At 41.9% G+C, this 19,679-nt stretch overlaps 1 protein-coding gene and 1 pseudogene across 5 annotated transcripts in view; both read left to right on the forward strand.

Annotated features, from left to right (window-relative positions):
• The window catches only part of LDB3 (LIM domain binding 3), a 61,419-nt gene extending 57,132 nt beyond the window's left edge, over positions 1–4,287 (forward strand). For all 4 annotated transcript variants that reach the window (XM_080926527.1, XM_080926531.1, XM_080926526.1 and 1 more), the window contains one exon: positions 1,457–4,287. In XM_080926527.1, coding sequence (XP_080782653.1) covers positions 1,457–1,546 — 90 coding nt within the window. In that variant the 3' untranslated portion in view covers positions 1,547–4,287. The remainder of the gene's footprint in view (positions 1–1,456) is intronic.
• Positions 2,847–18,125, forward strand: LOC308428301 (annotated as a pseudogene). Its single transcript has 4 exons — positions 2,847–2,856; positions 6,350–6,487; positions 15,650–15,753; positions 17,889–18,125. The product of its transcript is annotated as an uncharacterized misc_RNA (transcript).
• Positions 18,126–19,679: the final 1,554 nt, after the last annotated feature.

The raw sequence follows: 19,679 nt of genomic DNA on the forward strand, positions 1-19,679 counted from the left end.
TCTACCCCCTTGACGTTTTTGTGAGAATTAAATGAGCCACAGTGACCTCAGCAAGGATTAACTAGGTCTCTTCTTTCCAGAATGTCTTCAGCTTCAAATGATCTTTATCATGGAGACATATAACTTTATGAGTCCGTGTGTGTGTGTGTGTGTGTGTGTGTGTTATGTATATATGTGTGTGTATTTTTTCATTAATGCCCTTTTCCATGTTTTACTGGTCTTTCCCCTCCCATGATAAAATCTCACTGAAATTTGAATCACAAAAATATATATGATTATCTTCCTTCTGAAAGAAATTATATTAATATGCCCCTAGTAGTACATAATTAGTCCTCATTCCCTTTGGACACTTTTGAATTTTTTTTTTTTTGAGTGGGTATTTTTTTTTTTTTTTACTTTTTTGGCTATCCTCATGAAATGTTAAGGGTAACAAGATATTGAGGGTTTTATCTAGTTCATTATGTTAATAGGAATGATATCTCTGAGAGATCCTTTCTCCTTTCTCTTCATTATCTAATGAGCACAATCTTTGATGTTTTCTTAGTTTGCTAATAGTACTCCCTTAAATGTTACTCCATTCTGTTGGAATTGACCGGTTAACTAGTACTGGTTCCATATATATTTTGGATAGTGCTGTAGCTTTGCATGACTTAAGATTGACCTTATTAGGGCAACAAGGAATAAAGAAACAACAGATATATACATGTACGGAAAAGCTGGAATTGTATGGGCCACGCTTTCTGATGGAGAGGCATCAGCAGCAGTTTGGGAACTGTGTTTTATTTTATATATCTGAATTGAAGAGGCCAGGTTATTATATACAACTAAACAAGGAGGTAGGGTTAGCTAATATCTATGGGGAGCAGTCTCGGGTATATATATCTTGAGGAAGCCGTGGTCCACATTTCCCACACATGGTCAGTGTCTTAGCTAGGATTTCTGTTGCTGTGAAGAGACACCATGACCATAGCAACTCTTTTTGTTTGTTTTAAGATTTTATTTATTTATTTAATGTATGTGAGTCCACTGTAGCTGTCTTCAGACACACCAGAAGAGAGCATCAGATTCCATTACAGATGGTTCTGAGCCACCATGTGGTTGCTGGGAATTGAACTCAGAACCTCTGGAAGAGCAGTTAGTGCTCTTAACCAATGAGCCATCTCTCCAGCCTGCTCTTGAACTTTTGACCCTTCTAACACCTCACCAGCGTTAGGATTAGAGGTATGCCCAGCAAGCCTGGTTTATGTGGCTCTGGGAATCAAAGCCAGGCTTTTATACATGATGGCCACGCAGCTGGCTACATCCTCAACCCCCCGGACGTCTTCATGTTCTATGATTCAACCTATATATTTAGTTCAGTCATTAGACTTTGTAGCAGAGGGGATAAAAAAACAGGCTGTTTCTTCTGGTTAGTCCATTTTTCTTTCTAAAAGGGTGATTCTGTTTTCCCTGCCAGGTCTGCCACGTGAATCTGGAGGGGCAGCCATTCTACTCCAAGAAAGACAAACCACTGTGCAAGAAGCACGCACATGCCATCAACGTGTAGGAGCCCAGAGTGGCTGGTGCGGGCCGAGCCCAGGCTGCTCCTGCTCCTGATAATGAAGGAGTCAACCAAGCTGATGATTCTTCTGGGGGGGAAGGGGGACGAGAGGAAATGATTGAGCCCTTTCGAAGTCTAACTTTAATCTTTTCTTGTACACACAGATTGTGTATTATTGTAGTTCAGACTAGAAGCCAAAAGAAGATTCTAAACCCAGCTAGTAATTAATTCACGGCTGGAATCAGACTTCAGTTTTTTTGGGGGGGGAAATGACTCCAAGAAACCAACAGTGAAAAACCAAAAACCAATGTCCAAAAAGTCATATACTCCCTGGCCATGTCTGTCGCCAGTGTGGGGACAGAGCTCTGGGCAGTTATGGAGAATCCAAAGCATGCAGCAGAGTTCTGGAGAGATCCTTGGCAAGTACAATGATGTGCCAAATATTTGCAGTACGGATATTTTTAGAGCCGGCACTGAGAGCTCCTTAGCTAAGACCCATCGGGCTTTCCTCACCAAAAAAGGAAGAGTTGTTCCATTAGTATCACAGAGCTACCTCTGCACACCAGACTTCAGATGCTGAATGAACTTGAAACTTGTAAGGGAAGCTCAGACATCTGAAGCAGTGGCGGGCCACCATTGGGCAAGTGAAAAGGCCCCAGAGAGGTCTTTGGCTCATGCCAAGGACAACTGAGAAAAGATGAGCTTTCTCTGCATTTCCCCCTCTTTCGGTCTGAAACATCTAACATCCCTGGAAGGCTTTGCTCCTTTTTGAATTGTTAAGGGAAAGTGAAATTGGGTTTCTCCAGTTTTGCTTTACAATGTATCAGAAGAGGTTTGAAAAAAAAAAAAACGTGGGTCTGGTTTAGCCTTTGTTTTGCTTGAAGAGGGTCCCGAGCATGAGTGTTCTGTGCATGTTTCACCCCCCTACATACAATGGCTCAGGTACAACATCTTCCTCAGCCCCACCCTCAAGCAGGCTCAGTGGGCAAACAAAGAGAGACTGTCAAACACGGGATGATAGAATAGGCTCTCGGGCAGGCGCAAGCGTGGCTGGGGAGAGGACTTTCTGCTAACCTCAGGAAGAATGCAGGAGGAACCTCCCATCTCCAGGGCTGCACTGTCCTCCTTACCCGTTCCTTTAAGTGCAGCATACCAAGTATCTAATCATGCTGACTGATGCATGGAGGAAAAGGTGCATTTGCCATTTGAGCCAACATTGTGAAAATAGTTGAGTGGATTTAGAATATTTACTGAAGTAGACGTGGCCTTCAGACTCTTTTACAATACAGGTGATTCTTACGTGTACATGGAGTTAGGTAAGCTTGGTAAAGCTATTTAGAAGTAAAGAAAGTGGCTTCCTCTCTGGGTTTCGAGATGGTACAGCTTTCCTTTCTAGGAAGCACTGTTAGGATGGATGTTCATTGAAAATGGCATTAAAGCAGGTTGTGTGTGTGTGTGTGTGCGTGTGTTTCTCACTGGAGCACAGTATGTAGGCATTCTACCAACTCACTGCCCCTCTCTCCATCCTGTTTTGGATTTTTTTGCTTTGCACGTTTGAAATGCTTTATAGGAATGTACTCAAACTCTTCTTTGGAGAACTAAGGCTTCCAAGAGACTGCCGCCCTCCTTAAGGGTCTCTCCTCCCTGGAAGACTGAATTAGTTGGACATTGTGTAGTAGGAAGTCTATAGTCAGTTTGGAACCACCAGTCCCATCCAGGCAGCACCAAGAAGGTCAAAAATAAAATGCTCCTATCAAACAGCTCTTCTTTACTTCTTTTTTTTTTTTTTTTTTTTTTTTTTTTTTTTGCAAAGCTCCAGGCTGAGTAAATTCTGCTGGGACAGCCTGGAGTTTTGTCCAGACATGCAGAACAGTACCTGTGTAGTCTGTTATTTTTGGAAAGTTCAAGTAGTCAGAGACAAGGAGCTTCTAAGCAGTTGATTAAACAAACAAACAAATAAACAATTATTAAATTACTAAAAATTGATGTTGAGGAAGGGAAATAAAAATTCCTACTGTTACATTTCCAAGATGTCTTCTTAAAGGTTTTATACATGATCACAGACACTGCTCCTGTGTAATCATTATTGGTTTTTGTAGGATCCTTAAAAAGAAAGTCAAAATATCCCAAAGGAAAGCATCACCATTATTCTATATTAAATAATTTTTTTAATTTAATAGTTCATAAATATTTTTAAATGACTCTTATTTTTTTAAATACGAAACAACATTTTAGAAGCTGGGTATAATCCAGAATTTTCCTAGAATTTGGTCCCCAACACTGCCAAAAACCAATACAGGGTAGCAGAAAAGGAATGGTCCACAGGGTGAGCATGCATAGTATGAAGATTAAGGCTGTAGGGTGATCAGTTAGCATCACATCTTTCCTGTGACGGCAAACAGTTTTTATTAGTGCACAAGAGGAATACAGTTTGTCTTGTCTTTTTATTCTTCGCATTGATCTAACATACTGATAAACATTCACCTTTTGAGTAGAGTGCCTTGTATTGACATTTGTGTTAGCAATGTAGCCTTTGTAATGTGAACTTTCCAACCCAAGTATTCTGGCTTTGGGGTCTTTTTCCTTTCTTTTTGGTAAGTTTTCTGAAGTTGGAATAGAATGTGTTAGAGGTGTGCATAAAACTATTTTGCATGGTTTTCTTTTTCTTAATTGTTTTTTCTTTTCTTTCTTCTTTTTGGTCCGTGTGGATTCTTTTTAGCAAAATAAAATTCAGAAAAAAAAAAAGATGTACAAATGCTGATTATTATTCTGTGGAAAGCTCTTTCATGTGTCATAAAAAATAGCTGACGTCTAGAGGCCCATAAATAAAAGTATGAGACAAACTGCCCGGTGAATAAGGAACTCTGCTCACTAGGTCTGTGGCACATCGGCAACTCCATCATTTTATTTAAAGTTGTATGAATAACACAGATGTTTTATATGCAAAAATAATCAATAATCTGGAGAATAGGCCTTGCCTTGTAGTTTTGGAAAAGTGCCTTTAGTTAGGTGGCTTAATATTTCATATTTAGTGTCATGATACAGCCTCTGCCTATTCAGTCCTGGTATATAGAGCGTGGACTACAGAGCTGGCACTATCATGATCAAATTGTTTTTTAATTGTTATTTCATTTATTACTTTTAGTGTGTGTCTGGGGGGTGTGTAAGAGCACACATGCCATGGTGTCCATGTAGGGTCAGAGGACAAGTTTCAGGACTCTTTTCCCACCATGTGGGTTCCGACTCAGGTCATCATGTTTAGAAGCAAGTGTCACTGACCCACTGAGCCATCTTGACAGCCAGAGTTGTTTATTTTTAAATTTATCTATTTTTAATCTTTCTATTTTTCTTTTACATGTATGAGTATTTTGTTTGTGTGTATGTATACCCATCATTTGCCTTCCTGGTACCTTTGGAAGAGAATGTTTGATCCCAGGAACTGGAGTTACTGATGGTTATAAGCCATCATTTGGGTGCTGGGAATTGAACCACCCTGGTCCTCTGCAAGAGCAACATGTGATATAGATGTCAAGTGATATCAATTTTTTAAATGGACAATAAAAAAAATCTCATGAAATCATAGAATCTAAATTCGGAGGTATCTAAGAGGTCTTTTAGGGACCTTCTGGATGTGAGACTAAAGGTCTGGAGAGGGAAGAGGCCAGTTATGGAGTCGGCCAGACACCACAGGATTCGCCAGGATGGAACCGGGGCTGGGATCAAGGCTATTTACACACTTTGAGTGGCAATAGAAAGAGTCTTTTCAGCTGTTCATCTGTCTGAAAAAGGCCATAACACTTGCACCAGAAATATTTTAGAAATCACCTATAGAACCTCTGGGAGAAATTACAATTCAAATTATCACCAAAATGCAGATAGTCATTATTACCAGCAGAAAGCCATCCTCCCTGATCCACTGCTGCCCTTCTGTTCTTTCCCATGCCCCTCCCCCACTGGAAGAACTAGCAGTGGAAACAGATGGCATAAGAATTTGAAAGTATCAACCACAAAAAAATAAAAAACAAACAAACAAGCAAAACAAAAAAAAAAAATCAACCACACAAGTCAGATTTTGGTGTCATGAACCTGCACCAAAATTCTATTCTTGTCTGGGGATTGAAGGCAAAATAAACAATATTTGGCCCCAGGCTAGGCTGTGGCAGTTCTTGCCTGCAATCCCAGCACCTGAAAGTTGGAAGCAAGAGTAAGACTGTAAGTTCAAGGCCATCATGGTCTCTTTAGCAAGACCCTGCCTCAGAAACAAATGAACAGCCTTGCTACTTTGATCACTATCCATTAAACAAACATTTGCTCTTTTCTGGTGGTGAGGACCTCCAGATGACAAAAGACCTCTCCCAAAGGGTCCCCAACCCCTCCAGATGGGGAAACAAAGGTAGGACCTGATATGGAGCCCCAATTCCTACTGTAATGATCCTATAAAACCACCATGGTCTGGCATGGTGATGTATATCCTTAATCCCAGCATTTGTCAGGCAGAGGCAGGAAGATCTCTGTGAGTTAGAGCCCAGCGTGGTCTATATTACGAGTTCCAGGTCAGCCAAAGTGAGACTCTGTCTCTAAAATAAAACCAACAAAACAAGAATCAACCAACCACCCAAACAGCCCTCCATGGTGGTGAACAGTGCGTGCATAGTAGGTTTTCAGTATAAGTTTGTGGTTTGGCTGTTGGTTTACAAAGGTTTTCTTACGGTATTTTCATACATATTTAGTTTGGGTTGACCTCTCCTTTCTCTCCTCTCCCCCTTGCTCTGTTCCCCATCTGCACTTAAACCCCTCCTCTACCCACAGTGCTCTCTTTTTCACTGTTTTATCACATTGCTCTCCGTGCTGTGTGCTCCACTGTCCCCCTGACAGCCTACAGGAAGGAAAGCAAGGCTTATGGAGAGATGTTCCTTCCAGAGGAAGCGCAGAAAATCCCTCGGAATGGTAATGCACTCGGATGGAAGCCATCTGATAAACACATTTTGGACAGAACAACAGCCACTGAGCACTTACCTTGTGTCAAGGGGACAGCACTGAACAGTGAGAACGTGACTGTGACTTCAGCAATTTGCTTTTGAAAAACTTAAACTCAAACGACTTGGAATCTGCCAAACCAGAGAAGTAATGTGTCTTAGGTTAACTACAAGGGGAAGAAATATTTGGGCAAGATTTAAATTTAGGTTTAGATACCAACATTTAAATATATTCTGAAAATTGTTTTTATAAACCAATTAATTATTAAGATTATTATAATTAAATATTTAAATGCTAATATTTAAGTGACTATTTAGAGCTGTTCTACAGGCTAATAGTGACAAGAAGCTGGACTCACATACATTCATAGTAAAGAAAAGGCATAGAGAAAGAGTTCTGGATGAAATAAGCTTAGCAGCAGGCTCCATGCTTTTCAAGGAACATGCAACTCTAATTTGGAAAGTCTACATAAAACACTGCTCTTAGTCTTTCTGAGCATTGGGTCTCCTAGGACAGGAATTCTGTTCCTTCTCAGAGTTCTGCTCATGTTTAAACCATTCATACAACCTGAGCAACAGCTGTCTCTTTGATGTATGATTGTTTATGTCCCAGTGAACTCATCATAAATTGAAAATATCATAGGTAAGAGCTGTATTGAATGGCCCGGGATGTAACCCTGTTGGTAGAGTTGTCTATCATACCAGAAGCCCTGGGTTCTATCTGTAGCAATGTAGAAAAAGAGTGTGGTGACAAAGATCTGTAATCTCATTGCTCAGAAGTCTAGGATGACTTCTTCAGGCTAGCTCGCTTGGGGGCCTCTGATGAGCTATTCGGTCCCTGACTTTCATCTTGAAGTAGTGGTGCTGAAATGACAGATACATCCCCTCCTCACCAGCTTTCTTCTCAGGCTCCAGGGAATGAACTCAGATCCTCATCAGTTAATATTTTCACAGTTAATGTCTTCACCAGCTAAGCTATCTTGCCGGCCCATAAGCTGCTTTGATTAAGAGGTCAGGGAAAACCATTCTAAGGAGATCAGAGTTGAACACTGAAAAGAAAGAAACCATACCAAAGCTTGGGGCTGGGATCCAGCCTGAGGGAACAAGGAGGGCAAATGATTTAAGAAAAACATCTGGACTCTTGAGGGACACAGGGCTTCAGAACACAGGCTAGGGGAAGGGGAGGAGAGAAGGCACAGTGGGCCTTGGCTTCACTGAAGACATTGCTGATTGCAAAGGGAAGAATGAATGACGGATGGGAAGGGAACCTGAATGCTCATAAAAAGAGTTCTATTTTTCTTATAAAGCATTTCACTGGGGCAAAGTGTCCAAAGTTCAAGTTCTAGGTGAATGTGAAGGAACTCTTACAGTTGGAATGCAGTGGGCTAAAGCCTGAGGAGACAGCAGGGCTGTGTGGGTAGGATGTCTGGGAAGCACAGACTCATGCTTTTCCACACACCCCCACACACTGAACACCTTAGGCTTGACTTCATTGCAGTCACACCACATGCACTGTTCTGAGATTAGCTTTCTTTTGAGAACCATTGATTCTGGAACTGTGAACTCCATTGTGTGATCCTAGTCACACCTCTATAAGAGGTTATGTAAGGGGTTATCTGAGAATAAGAATTGTGAATTCATCCTTTGACTTGGGTTCCAGGATACATCATCTTCTTAATTGTATCAAGGTAATCAATGGCTTTTCTACATTTTCTGTTTTGATCTTTTCTGTGACCCTTGGGTTCACATGCTTGGGTTTTGCCACCTGCCATATCTGGATGTTCCCTGCTGTCTACTCACGTGTTCTTGTTGCTTTTCTAGTACATCCCTGTCCAAGAAATGGGTTTGTTAGGAGCTCAGGGCCAGCCTGGTCTACAGAACAAGTTCAGGGCAGCCATGGTATGGTGGTGTGAATGTGCTTGGCCCATGGGAAGTAGTACTATTAGGAGGCTGTTAGGTTGTTGGCCTTGTTGGAGTAGTTATGGCCTTGTTGGTAGGGTGTCACTGGTTAGTATGGGAGTGGGTTTTGTGGTCCTATGTTCAAGCTTTGTCCAGTGTAGAGGAGAGTCTATTTCTGTTTGCCTTTGGATCAAGATGTAGAACTCTTGGCTCATCCAGCACCAAATCTGCCTGAATTCTTCCCACCATGATGATAATGGACTGAATCTCTGAAACTGCAAGCCAGCTCCAATTAAATGTTTGCCTTTATAAGAGTTGCCTTGGCCATGGTGTCTCTTCAGCAGTGGAAACCCTAAGACACAGGGCTACACAAAAAAACCTAGTCTCAAAAAACCAAAACCAAACCACCCCCCCAACACACACAGAAAGAGAGGGGGGGAGGGAGGGAGGGAGGGAGGGAGGGAGGGAGGAGAGAATGAGAGAGAGAGAAAGAAAAAAAAAACACCACCAACAAAATGGTTTCGTGAACTAAGGCAGCAAAATCAGAGTATTTTCCCCAAAGGTACATTAAAACTGGAGCTCATACAGAGATACCCTCTTTTCTCATTAGCTGTTGTGCTAGAAGTCCAAGAAAGTCTTCAACAGGAGAGAACAAAGCACACTGATATTGAGAAGCAAAAACTAGAAACAGTCTCCAAACAGGTGGGCTCTCCAGCCTCTGGATCAACCCAAGGCTCTATGCCAAATTTCCCCCTGTGATTTAATAAATCTTCCTTTATCCGTGTGTCCTTCACAAATATTTGTATTACCTTTATTTAACCACGTGAAGTGATGCATTCCCTTAATCCCAGTGTTCAGAGTCAGGCAGATCTCTGTGAGCTCAAGGCCTGCCTGGTCTACATAGTAAGTTCCAGCCAACAAGAGCTCTAAGGCGAGTCCCTGTCTCAAAAATAAACAAACTAGATTCAATTGCCTTTATTGAATTAGTTATTTGTTGCAAGAGCACAGTCTGGGTGGAGTCAGAGGCAACCTGAAGGAGTAGTTCTCTCCTTCCAGTGTGTGGGTTCTGGGGCTGCAACTCAGGCTGTCAGACTTGATGACAAAAGCTTTACCTGTTGAGCCTTCTGGCTGGCCCTCCTTGAGCCTCTTTAAATTGAGATTGGTTTGGCTGGTATCACTGTGGTTCAGTGATACAGCACATATAGATTTTGTCTCTACCACTGCAGGAAACAAACACACACACACACACATACACACACACACACATACACACACACACACACACACACACACACACACACACACACACACACACACGGAAAGGGAGAAGGAGGAGAGGGAGAAAGGGAGAGAGGGAGAGAGGGAGAGAGGGAGAGAGGGAGAGAGGGAGAGAGGGAGAGAGGGAGAGAGGGAGAGAGGGAGAGAGGGAGAGAGAGCTGCTCACTAAACAAGGATAGCAGGGCTGCTTGAAGTCCTCCTGAGCTGCTATTCAGCTTACAAGGCCACAGTTCTAAACACACAGTGGAACGAAGCAGTGGGCCTGCATCTTTTCAGACAAACTCTACAGCCCTGCTGTCCTACATCTCTTCCAATAGGGTTCTGCGCCTGCCACTGGCTGAGCCTTGGTTCTTCCACCCAAGCTTCCCTTTCTGGGGACTGTAGGTACTACCTTGTCATTGAAACTAGAATTATGGAGTCATCCTATCTCCTATCTTCTCCATGGTGACTCTTGCTGACAAACAGTAATTACTCCAGGTTGCCAAATGTACTTCCTGGCCCTGCTTGTCTTCTCTCTGTCCTTAGGATCCTGCCTTCTGACAGTTCTCCTTTGCTGATCTAACTGATCTGTGTCCATTTTCTCCCTCCAACCATCTCCCATTTGAGAGCTCTCTAAAAACACATCTGACCACCTGTCTTAGTCAGGGTTCTCCAGAGTGACATAGCTTACGGACTCTATATATCAAAGGGACTTATTAGAATGACTTACAGTCTGAAGTTCAACTCACCCAACAATGGGCAGCTGTCGGTGAGAAGTCTAAGAATCTGGTAGTTGTTCAGTCCCACGAGACTAGTTGTTTCAGCTGGACTTCTGTATTGGTTGGAATCCTGAAGAAGTAGGTTCCTGGATGTGCTGGCAATAAGAGCAAGCAGGTGAAGAAGAAGAAAGCCTTCCCTTTTCCATTGTTCTTATAAAAGCCTCTAGCAGAAGGTATGGTCTGGACTAATCAGGCCTGGATTTGGAACTTGCTCTGTCCCAGGCTGGCCTTGAACTCAGAGATCTGTTTGCCTCTGTCTCCTGGATTAAAGGCACGTACCACCATGCCAGGGCCTAAGCTTTCATAACCACTGTGGCTCAAGATCCAGATCAAAAAGCATGTGTCATCCCACATCAAGGTCTGGATCAAAAGTCTGTGTCTTCCTGTCTCAAGATCTGGATCATGGTATGCCCTCCATTTCTGGATTATAGTTCATTCCAGTTGTAGTGAAGTTGACACCTTGGGATAGTCATCACACCACCCATTCAGTTGACCTGCATGACAATCAGATAAGCTTCCATCACGACTGGCAGAGCCTCCCAGTTCCATCCTGACCTCTCTAGTCTGGCCTCCCCACCCCTTGGATGCCTACCTTCATATAGGTTTTGTGTTGGCCACATCTCTGTGTTTCCCTAACCACCCCCACCACCCCCACTGTTACAGTGTTTAACAATTGTCTGCTCACTTACCTGTTGCCACAGAAAGCAGTCTGTGAAGGATGACTATCTGGAGCCCAGTAGACAGGTTGAATTGCTCTTTTTAAATTTAAATTTTAAATCTTTTTTCCCCCAGTGGATTACACCTTGAAGTTTTTCCAGACATATAGGTAGGCACTAGACTGGGAAGGCTCGGAAACACACACACACACACACACACACACACAAGAAAAAACAATTTCATTGTCCCTTAGCTGAGAACCTAGGTCTTTTTTTTTTCTATTTAAAAAAGAAAACATTTTATTATATAAATTCTTAGAATACTCTGCCATGTACAGATTGACTTTCTTTTTATCTAGCTCTAGTTAAAAGCCACATAAAAAGATATGCAGACCATTTCTGAGCAGGTTTAGACCATGGGAAGGAGCCTGTACCTGCTTGCTTAGTTTCCCCTCAGGGACACAGTTACAGATGCTGCCTTTGGAGAGATGGGAACAGAGTAGCCAGTGTGAGCCCTGGTCACAAGGAAGGAAGGCTGTGGTGGTCATTCTGACTTGCCTGTGGTCACCTCTACATGGTCCCCTGCTGACGACCCCTCCTGATGACCGGTGTCTTTCTGGCAGGCATCAAAAGAGATGAATGGTGAAAAGTAGGCTCAGATTGGATCCTCGCCAGCCTAGGATCCAGGTTTAGTATAATACCAGGGGGCTGGAGAGATGGCCCAGTGGTTAAAGCACTGGCTGTTCTTCCAGAGGTCCTGAGTTCAAATGCCAGCAACCACATGGTAGCTCATGACCACTTGTAATGGGATCTGACTCTCTCTTCTAGTGTGCATAAAAACAGGGCACTCATTTACATAAAAATAAATAAATCTTAAAAAAAAAAAAAAAAGAATGTAGTACCAGGCAGGATGGCCAATAACCTCAGCATTTGGGAGGCTGAACTGGGAGGAAGATCCCTCTGAGTTCAAGCTCACCTTGGGCTACAGAGTAAATGAGTCAGCCTGGGCTAGGATTGAGACCCCCCCCCCCCATCAAATTCTGCCTCCAGAAGGAAAAAGAAAACAAAACCAAACACCAAACTGAGTTTTCATTTAGAATAAGAAGGGGAGAGGTGGGCAGCAAAGGACTGGAGTTATAACTTTATGCGTCTTTCTCTTCTGAGATCTCTTTAGGCAAGTGATCAGAAACGCTAACAAAGGAATGCTGCCTGGATTACTGTCTAGCTTCCTTTCTCAACCTAGACCACTCCAGAAACTCTCAGCCCTACAATGACGTTTCAGAAACTAGGGATCCTCCCAGAGATACTCTGGATTCAAGCCACTGGGATGCAGAACCCACCCATTATGGGGTCCCGATTCCCTGGTTCATGTTCCATGTTAGAAATTGGCAAATTTGTTCGGGGCTGTCCTCAGAGCCAGGACCAAGACACACTCTGGAGTTGGAGGCTAAATCAGATTGCCCGATGAGATGAAGTGGAAATAGCTCCACAACTCCCACCTCCAAACAAGTGGTTGTCTTTCTCCACCGTCTAGTTGATGTGTCCCAGTCTCCGAAGGTCAGGTTTAATGTGAGGGTGATGATAACCAAAGCTAACTGTCGGATGGTATGTATTGCTAGGTACTACGGAAGCCTCTGGCAGTGCCTTAGATCTGAACCATAGACATTAGGTCCTTTTGAGTTGCTTCAGATGATTGAAATAACCAGATGTAGCTATAGCTTGTAGGTTCATAACCACAATGCGATTTTAAAGGGAAGAAAACAGTTTTTCATTATTGCCCAGGTGGGTCTTAAACTCCTAGGCTCCTACGTTCCTCTTGTCTCAGCCTCCCAAGTAGCTGGGAATAGATATGTCTTATTTTTATTTGATAGCACGTTTTTCATGTTTGTGTTTAGGGCTTGGCACTTTATGTTTTTCCCACTGAATCTTTACAACCTTACAAGGCAAGGAAGCCAAGGTTCAGATAGGTTCAATGCCTCTCCCTAAAATGTCTCTCTCCATTAGGAACTCAGTCTGAAATCAAGCACCTGTCTTTGGCAGAACCATGTTCACCGGAAACACCAGGAGTAAGGTGGCTGAGTTCAGTTTTCATTCACTGAGCTCTTACCAGGAACCAGGCATGAGGATTTGCAGCCAGTGAGCTGAGTAAGGTAAGCTGAGGACACCAGTTTATCACGTGTTGGGCTCTGGGTTTCGTTTCTCGCCCTGTAAAAAAAAAGAAAGAAAGTAAAATAAGATAAAGTAAATAAATAAAAAGGAACAAGTGATTGATAGTGTGAAGTCAATATGACTTTAGTGTGGCCTCACAGAGATTTTAGTCTAGTAGAGGAAATAGGCATGTCATGGCATAGTTTCCCTGTCCTAGAGCAGGAAATATTTACGCAACTTTTTTATAAGGAAGCCAGAAAAGCAAAAGAAAATGCTCTTAGAGACTTTGTAGTTGTGAGCTTTCTTTTCAATCTATTACTTTATTTGAAGCCTCATGTCTTTCAAGTTGTTTTTTTAGATCAGTTATTTTTATCCTATTTATTTGTATATTAAAAAATCTTTTGTTTTCATCTTGGAATTTATTTTATTTTATTATTTTTAATATTTTTTTTACGTATATGAGTACACTGTAGCTGTCTTCAGACACACCAGAAGAGGACATCAGATCCCATTACAGATGGTTGTGAGCCACCATGTGGTTGCTGGAAATTGAACTCAGGACTCTGGAAAAGCAGTCAGTGCTCTTAACCTCTGAGCATCTCCCCAGCCCCGAATTTACTTTATTTTTATTATGTATAAGAGTATGTTTCTGGGTGTGCAAAGGCCAGAGGAGTCGGATTCTCTTGGAGCTGGAGTTATAGACAGTTGTGAGCCACTTGAGATGGACTCTCGGACTCTCAGCCAAACTCTCGTCCTCTCCGAGAATAGGATATACTCTTAACCCCTGAGCTATGTCCCTACCCCCAATTTGTTATATTATATATTATGGTATTGTCAATGTGTGCTCAAGTGTACCAGGGCACACTGTGAAGGTTAGAATATAATTTTGGGATTCTACTTTCTTATGTTATCATGTGGGGATCCACAATTGAACATAGGCCATAAGGTTTGAATGGCAAGTACTTCTATCTGCTAAGCCATCAGACCACCTCAGATACTTGTTTTGTTTTTTTGATTTTTTCAAGACAGGGTTTTTCTGTGTAGCCCAAGCTGCCCTGGAATTTGCTTTGTAGACCAGGCTGGCCTTCAAACTCAGAGATCCACCTGCCTCTGCCTCTAGAGTGCTGGAATTAAAGGCTTGTACCACCATGCCTAGCTCCATAACGTGTGTGTGTGTGTGTGTGTGTGTGTGTGTATATACACAGTTTTTTTAGTCATTTATTTTTTCCCTTTTGAGACAGGGTCTCATGTAGCCCAGGATGGCCTTGAGTCACACAAACAGGCACTCTTTCAACTGAGTGACATTCCTAGACCTGTAGGAAAAAAAAACAATTAAAAAAAAAAACAAAACAAAAACCAGGAGGAAGACTCTCTTCAAAATTGTTTACTTCACACTCCGCATTAGGCACTCTGGCTTGAGAAGAAGACACTTACCCTTTGCCCCTAAGCTCAAGCATTTCTCAGGAGGCCATGAAGGTCTAGGAGAGAGCAACCTACATTTCCTAGGAGAAAATCTCAGAGTAAGGCAGAGGCAGGGAACTGTAGCAGAAACCATGCGCTAATCACTGCACCACACTGCACTGGGTTGTATTTGAAGTACAGCTTATTCATCGTTTAACAGTTGCTTTCTTTCCTCTCGAACATAAACACGAATGGACAAATCACTTTCTGGAAGGCAAAGGAAAGGTCACTAAAATTATGCACTGACTTCATGCCAACCACTGGCATGTACTAGTTAAGTTAATTTCCTCTTCTGTTCCATTAGGTGAATAATCTCTCTATCTTCCTCTTTTGGGGCTTGTTATGCGCCCAGGATTTCATTCTCGTTTTCCTCAAATAAATTTATGTCCACCCTTCTTGGAAAAAAGGAAAAAAACCTTATCTCTTTTTTGTAGATAATAGAAACTGGGATTCTAAGAGGTCGACAAGCTTTGTGTTAGGTCTAGAAGTCGAACACATAGCCAAGAGTTTGATCCTGTAAATTCTTCCAACCATACCTTGCTAAAGCCTATCCCTGGACTTGCTGGTAATGGAAGCAGAAACACCTGAGGAAACAGTGGGCGTGGCTTCCCATTTCAAGGATGGCAGGCCAGACTTTCCATGAGTGACATTCATGAAAAGTTCCAAGGGATTCCCAGGATGTCCCTCTGGCTGGCACTTTGGCACCCAGCCTCACCAAGCTGTATGTGTTGAATGTGAACAAGGGAAGGGAAGAGCGCATGGGACGTCCCCAGGGAGTGTCCGCTGAAGTCTGCTTTACACACTTTATAATTTGCTGTAAACAGCTTCTGTTCCTAATTAAACCTGTACGATCATGCCTGAACTTTTAGGAAACAAGGTTTCTCTTATGGCTTGCTCCTCAGTGGTAAAACCAGAGCCCTCTTGGATCCATAGGTCTCCTCCTCTTGTTGGGCCTTGACTATGGAATGTTGGACTGGAGCCTACAAAGATACAGGTCTGGGAGAACACCCAGAAAATGCCAGACGAGGGGACTTCTGGTGATCATGTCCTTTCGCTTCCAGACTCTGCTGAGAACGGCCTCCAGGACGCTGGATGTCATTTGTGCCAGGGATGGTGAAGAGGTAGCATTCTAAAGAGAAAGTGGCACCTTGCAGTGGTTTGTGGGGAAGCAGGGATTCAGAATGACGTATTTCTCTGAGAGACAGGTGCTCAATAAAACCACCTTGATCTGGAGCTGGCAATAAAAGAAAATGAATGGGGTTTGGTGTTTTAATTTTTGCTAATTAAGAAGTGTGTGTTTACTAAATAAAATCTTTAAAAAGTGTAAGTAGAAAAAAAAAAAAAAAAAAGTGACCATGGTCTCCTGCCCAAAACAACCACAATTTAGTATTTCGGACAACTTATCAAAGGAATGTGGCTAACATTTCTTACAGTTTATTGTGGTAAGAAACATTTCATGTAAATTAAAATCAGACTTTTTCTTTAAGACTTACCTTTTAAAAACTCTTATTTTGGGCTGGAGAGATGGCTTAGTGGTTAAGAGCACTGATTGCTCTTCCAGAGGTCCTGAGTTCAATTCCCAGCAACTACTTGCTGGCTCACAATAATCTGTAATGGGATCTGATGCCCTCCTCTGGTGTGTCTGAAGACAGAGACATTGTACTCATAGAAATAAATAATTTAAAAAAACTTATTTTTATTTCCTATGCATTGGTATTAATGCCTGCATGTGTGTCTGTGTGAGAGTGTCAGGTCTTGGAGTTACAGTTGTGAGCTGCCATGTGGGTGATGGAAATTGAACCTGGTCCTCTGGAAGAAGAAACTGTGCTCTTAACTGCTGAGTCATCTCCCTAGCTGAAGATTTACTTTTTTATTTACCTGTGTTTCTGGACACATCCATGTGAGTGCTCTTACAGGCCAAAAGAAATGCTAGATCCCGTGAAGCTGGAGTTAAAGGAAGCTGTGAGCTGCCCAGCTTGAGTGCTAGGAACTGTTCTAGGTCCCCTGGAACAGCAGTTTGTGTTAAGCAAAACTACCTCTCCAACCTCCAGATACCATGTACATTACGTCTGCTGAGTAGTAACCTCCACTGCCAGTACTGATTCAGAGACTTCCTAGTAAAACCTATAGCGAAGATCCCTGGGGCCAGAGTCACAGCTGCTAGAGCTCTTGCTTGCCTGATAAATATCCAAGCTTCTGAGGGAACACTGTCTAGTAGAAATTTCAGGGGAAATGGAAATGCCCACTATATGTTGTCTGATTTGGCAGTCACTGATCTTACATTGATTGATCCAGCATTCATGGTAGCTACAGAGGAGATGAAAATATGAGCAGGTAAGGTTAAACTGATAAGATTAATTTTATGTTTTATTTACTTTAAAAACATGTTTATTTTTTTGATGGCACTGGGGAGTGAGCCGAGGACTTCATACCACTGAGCTATTACCTCACACTCCCCTCCTCAACTTTGAGGCTGGGACTTTTAAGCTACCCAAGTTGGCCTTGAACTTTACCTTGGCTTTCATGGTACTTGGAATGTCGGGCTAAGGCTTGCCACCCATGCCCACAGAACATTTTGAATACTATAGTTCATAGGCTTGTACCACCAGACCTGACTTCTTAGAAATAGTTTATAATTCATGTACTCAGACACGTGCAGGTCAAGTGGCTATCATGTTGGCTGGACAATTACTATACATAGTGGAATTTATAAAAACATTTAGTGGTGTTAAAGTATACAGTGGGCAGGGGATAAAAGCGAGCATTAAAAATATGTAGTATCTGTCATTTTGAACAGTGACAGAATTTACCATCTTTTTTTTTTGTTATTACTTTTTCAACCAGCAATGAGAAATGACACTCCATGATAAAAATGGAGAGGGGCTCAGAATTAGTCTGTGAGAAGGAAGTCAGTCATTAGCTACCTTCTGACATCCTAGCAATTAGCCAGGCTTGGAAGAAGAGCAGGCATCTCCAGAGAGGTGCCAAATAAGTGGGAGATAAGAGACTGTAAAAATGAAAAGCCTTTTGGTCTTTCATCACAGGATAATCCCAATGCATTCGAATTAAGGGCAAAGAGCTCAGTGATGCCCTCTGTGAGGAAACAGGAGCTGTGTAGCAGGATATCCTTTTTCCGCACTAAAGCGCCCAATTCTTTCAATTTTATATACAGCGGAAGCAATTAATGGTACTAGAACGAAATCCGCAGCTGGCTTTTCCTGATGGCCCCATAAGCAACAAGCACTATTGTTCAGCTTCCGGGGGAGAAGTAGTCATTCTTCTGCGGCAAGGCTGAGATTCTGTGATTGCCTCATACAACATCTCCAAAGATAAAATCGTGTTAATGTCCAAAATTCAGCTTTTTCTTATCATCCCACATTTGACAGTGTAAGCAACTGCCAAAAGTTAATTTTTTATTTGCAATATAATCCAAACATGTGACTCGACGGTAGTATTTCTTCTAAACTTTATATGACTGAATCATAAATTACTCACTTTTGTTTGTTTTATATGTTTATATGCAGTTAACTGTACAGTTTTGTTGTTTTTTTTTTCAATTCAGCATTCACATTGTGACTATTTAGGGATTGTGCTAAACAAATGTGATTACACATTAAAAACCTAGAAAACTCGGTGTTTCAAATTGCTTGCCTGTATGCTGTTATTTTGTCTTCCTTGATTCATTAAAACACATTTCAACAATTTGTAGATGTATGCTTTAGAAAAACCTTTTTAAAACCACAATGTCTCCCACTTGTTAATGTAGTTTAATTGAAAATGTTTTGTTTTTTAATCTAAAATAATAGTGTATTTTATAACCAACAACAGTATTTTTGTTACTTCTGACGGCACAACAGAATAACTTTTGTTATGAAGAAAAACACCAACCAAATACAAGAAAGTTCCAATTACATATCTCACGTGGAATTCTAGTTTTATCATGACAAAAAAGAAGCTCGTCATTTTCAAGTTCTTTTCAGTTTCTAACAGACTGACTGGTTTGTTGTTGCTATTATTGTTATTTTTTTCTTTAAACATTTTTAGGGAAGACTTGTTTTATGTATTTTGCCTGCATTTGCATGTGTACCACACGTGTTTGTGGTGTTCTTGGAGGTCGGAAGAGGGTGTCAGATCTCTTAGGACTAGGTTATGAATGGTTGTGAACTACTATGTGGGTTCTGGGAACTGAATCCACATACTCAGAAAGGGCAGCACGTGCTCTTAACTGCTGAGCCATCTCTCTAGCCCCTATTTCATTCTTTTGAACAGAGTTTCATGTAGCCCAGGATGGACTGGGTGGGATTCCATATGTATCTGAGGATGACCTTGAACTTCTGGTCACCTTCACCTCCCCCCATCTTCTGAGATTAGAAGTATACATCATCAGACCTGGATCACAACCAGTTGTTTTAGTTTTTCTGGAGGCTGAGTTTAGGGCTCTGCATAAGCCAGCAAGCCCTCTCTACATTGAGCTACCTGCTGCTCTAGCTCTCAGGTTTCAGGTTATAAAAGTATTAATGTCCATGGTCTGTGGAGAGCTTATTGAAGAAATACTAGCTATCCATTAGACCTCCACTCAGAGCACACCAAACACTCTGTCCCTATGTCCTTTACACACACACACACACACACACACACACACACACACACACAGTTATTTTGTAACAAAGGATTAAATGCTTAATTATATCTTCTCAGCTACTCTAAAAGGTACATCGTATTAAACAATTAAAACTTCATTTCTTAAAAATCTTCTTTGATTAACACATAATAGCTGTATATGTTTATGTGGTATAATAGTTCAAAACAAGTCTACAACATGTACTTATCAAATCTGGACGGTCCTCATTCCAGTCTCCTTATCATTTTGTTTGGAGCTTTTGAGGTTCTCTCTTCACATTCTTCTTGCTTGAACTATGTAATAGATGTAGAATAGGTGTGGAAAGCCTTGACTTTGATCTCC

Source organism: Micromys minutus (genome assembly GCF_963924665.1).
Source record: "Micromys minutus genome assembly, chromosome: 12".
In the NCBI taxonomy this organism is placed as follows: Eukaryota; Metazoa; Chordata; class Mammalia; order Rodentia; family Muridae; genus Micromys; species Micromys minutus.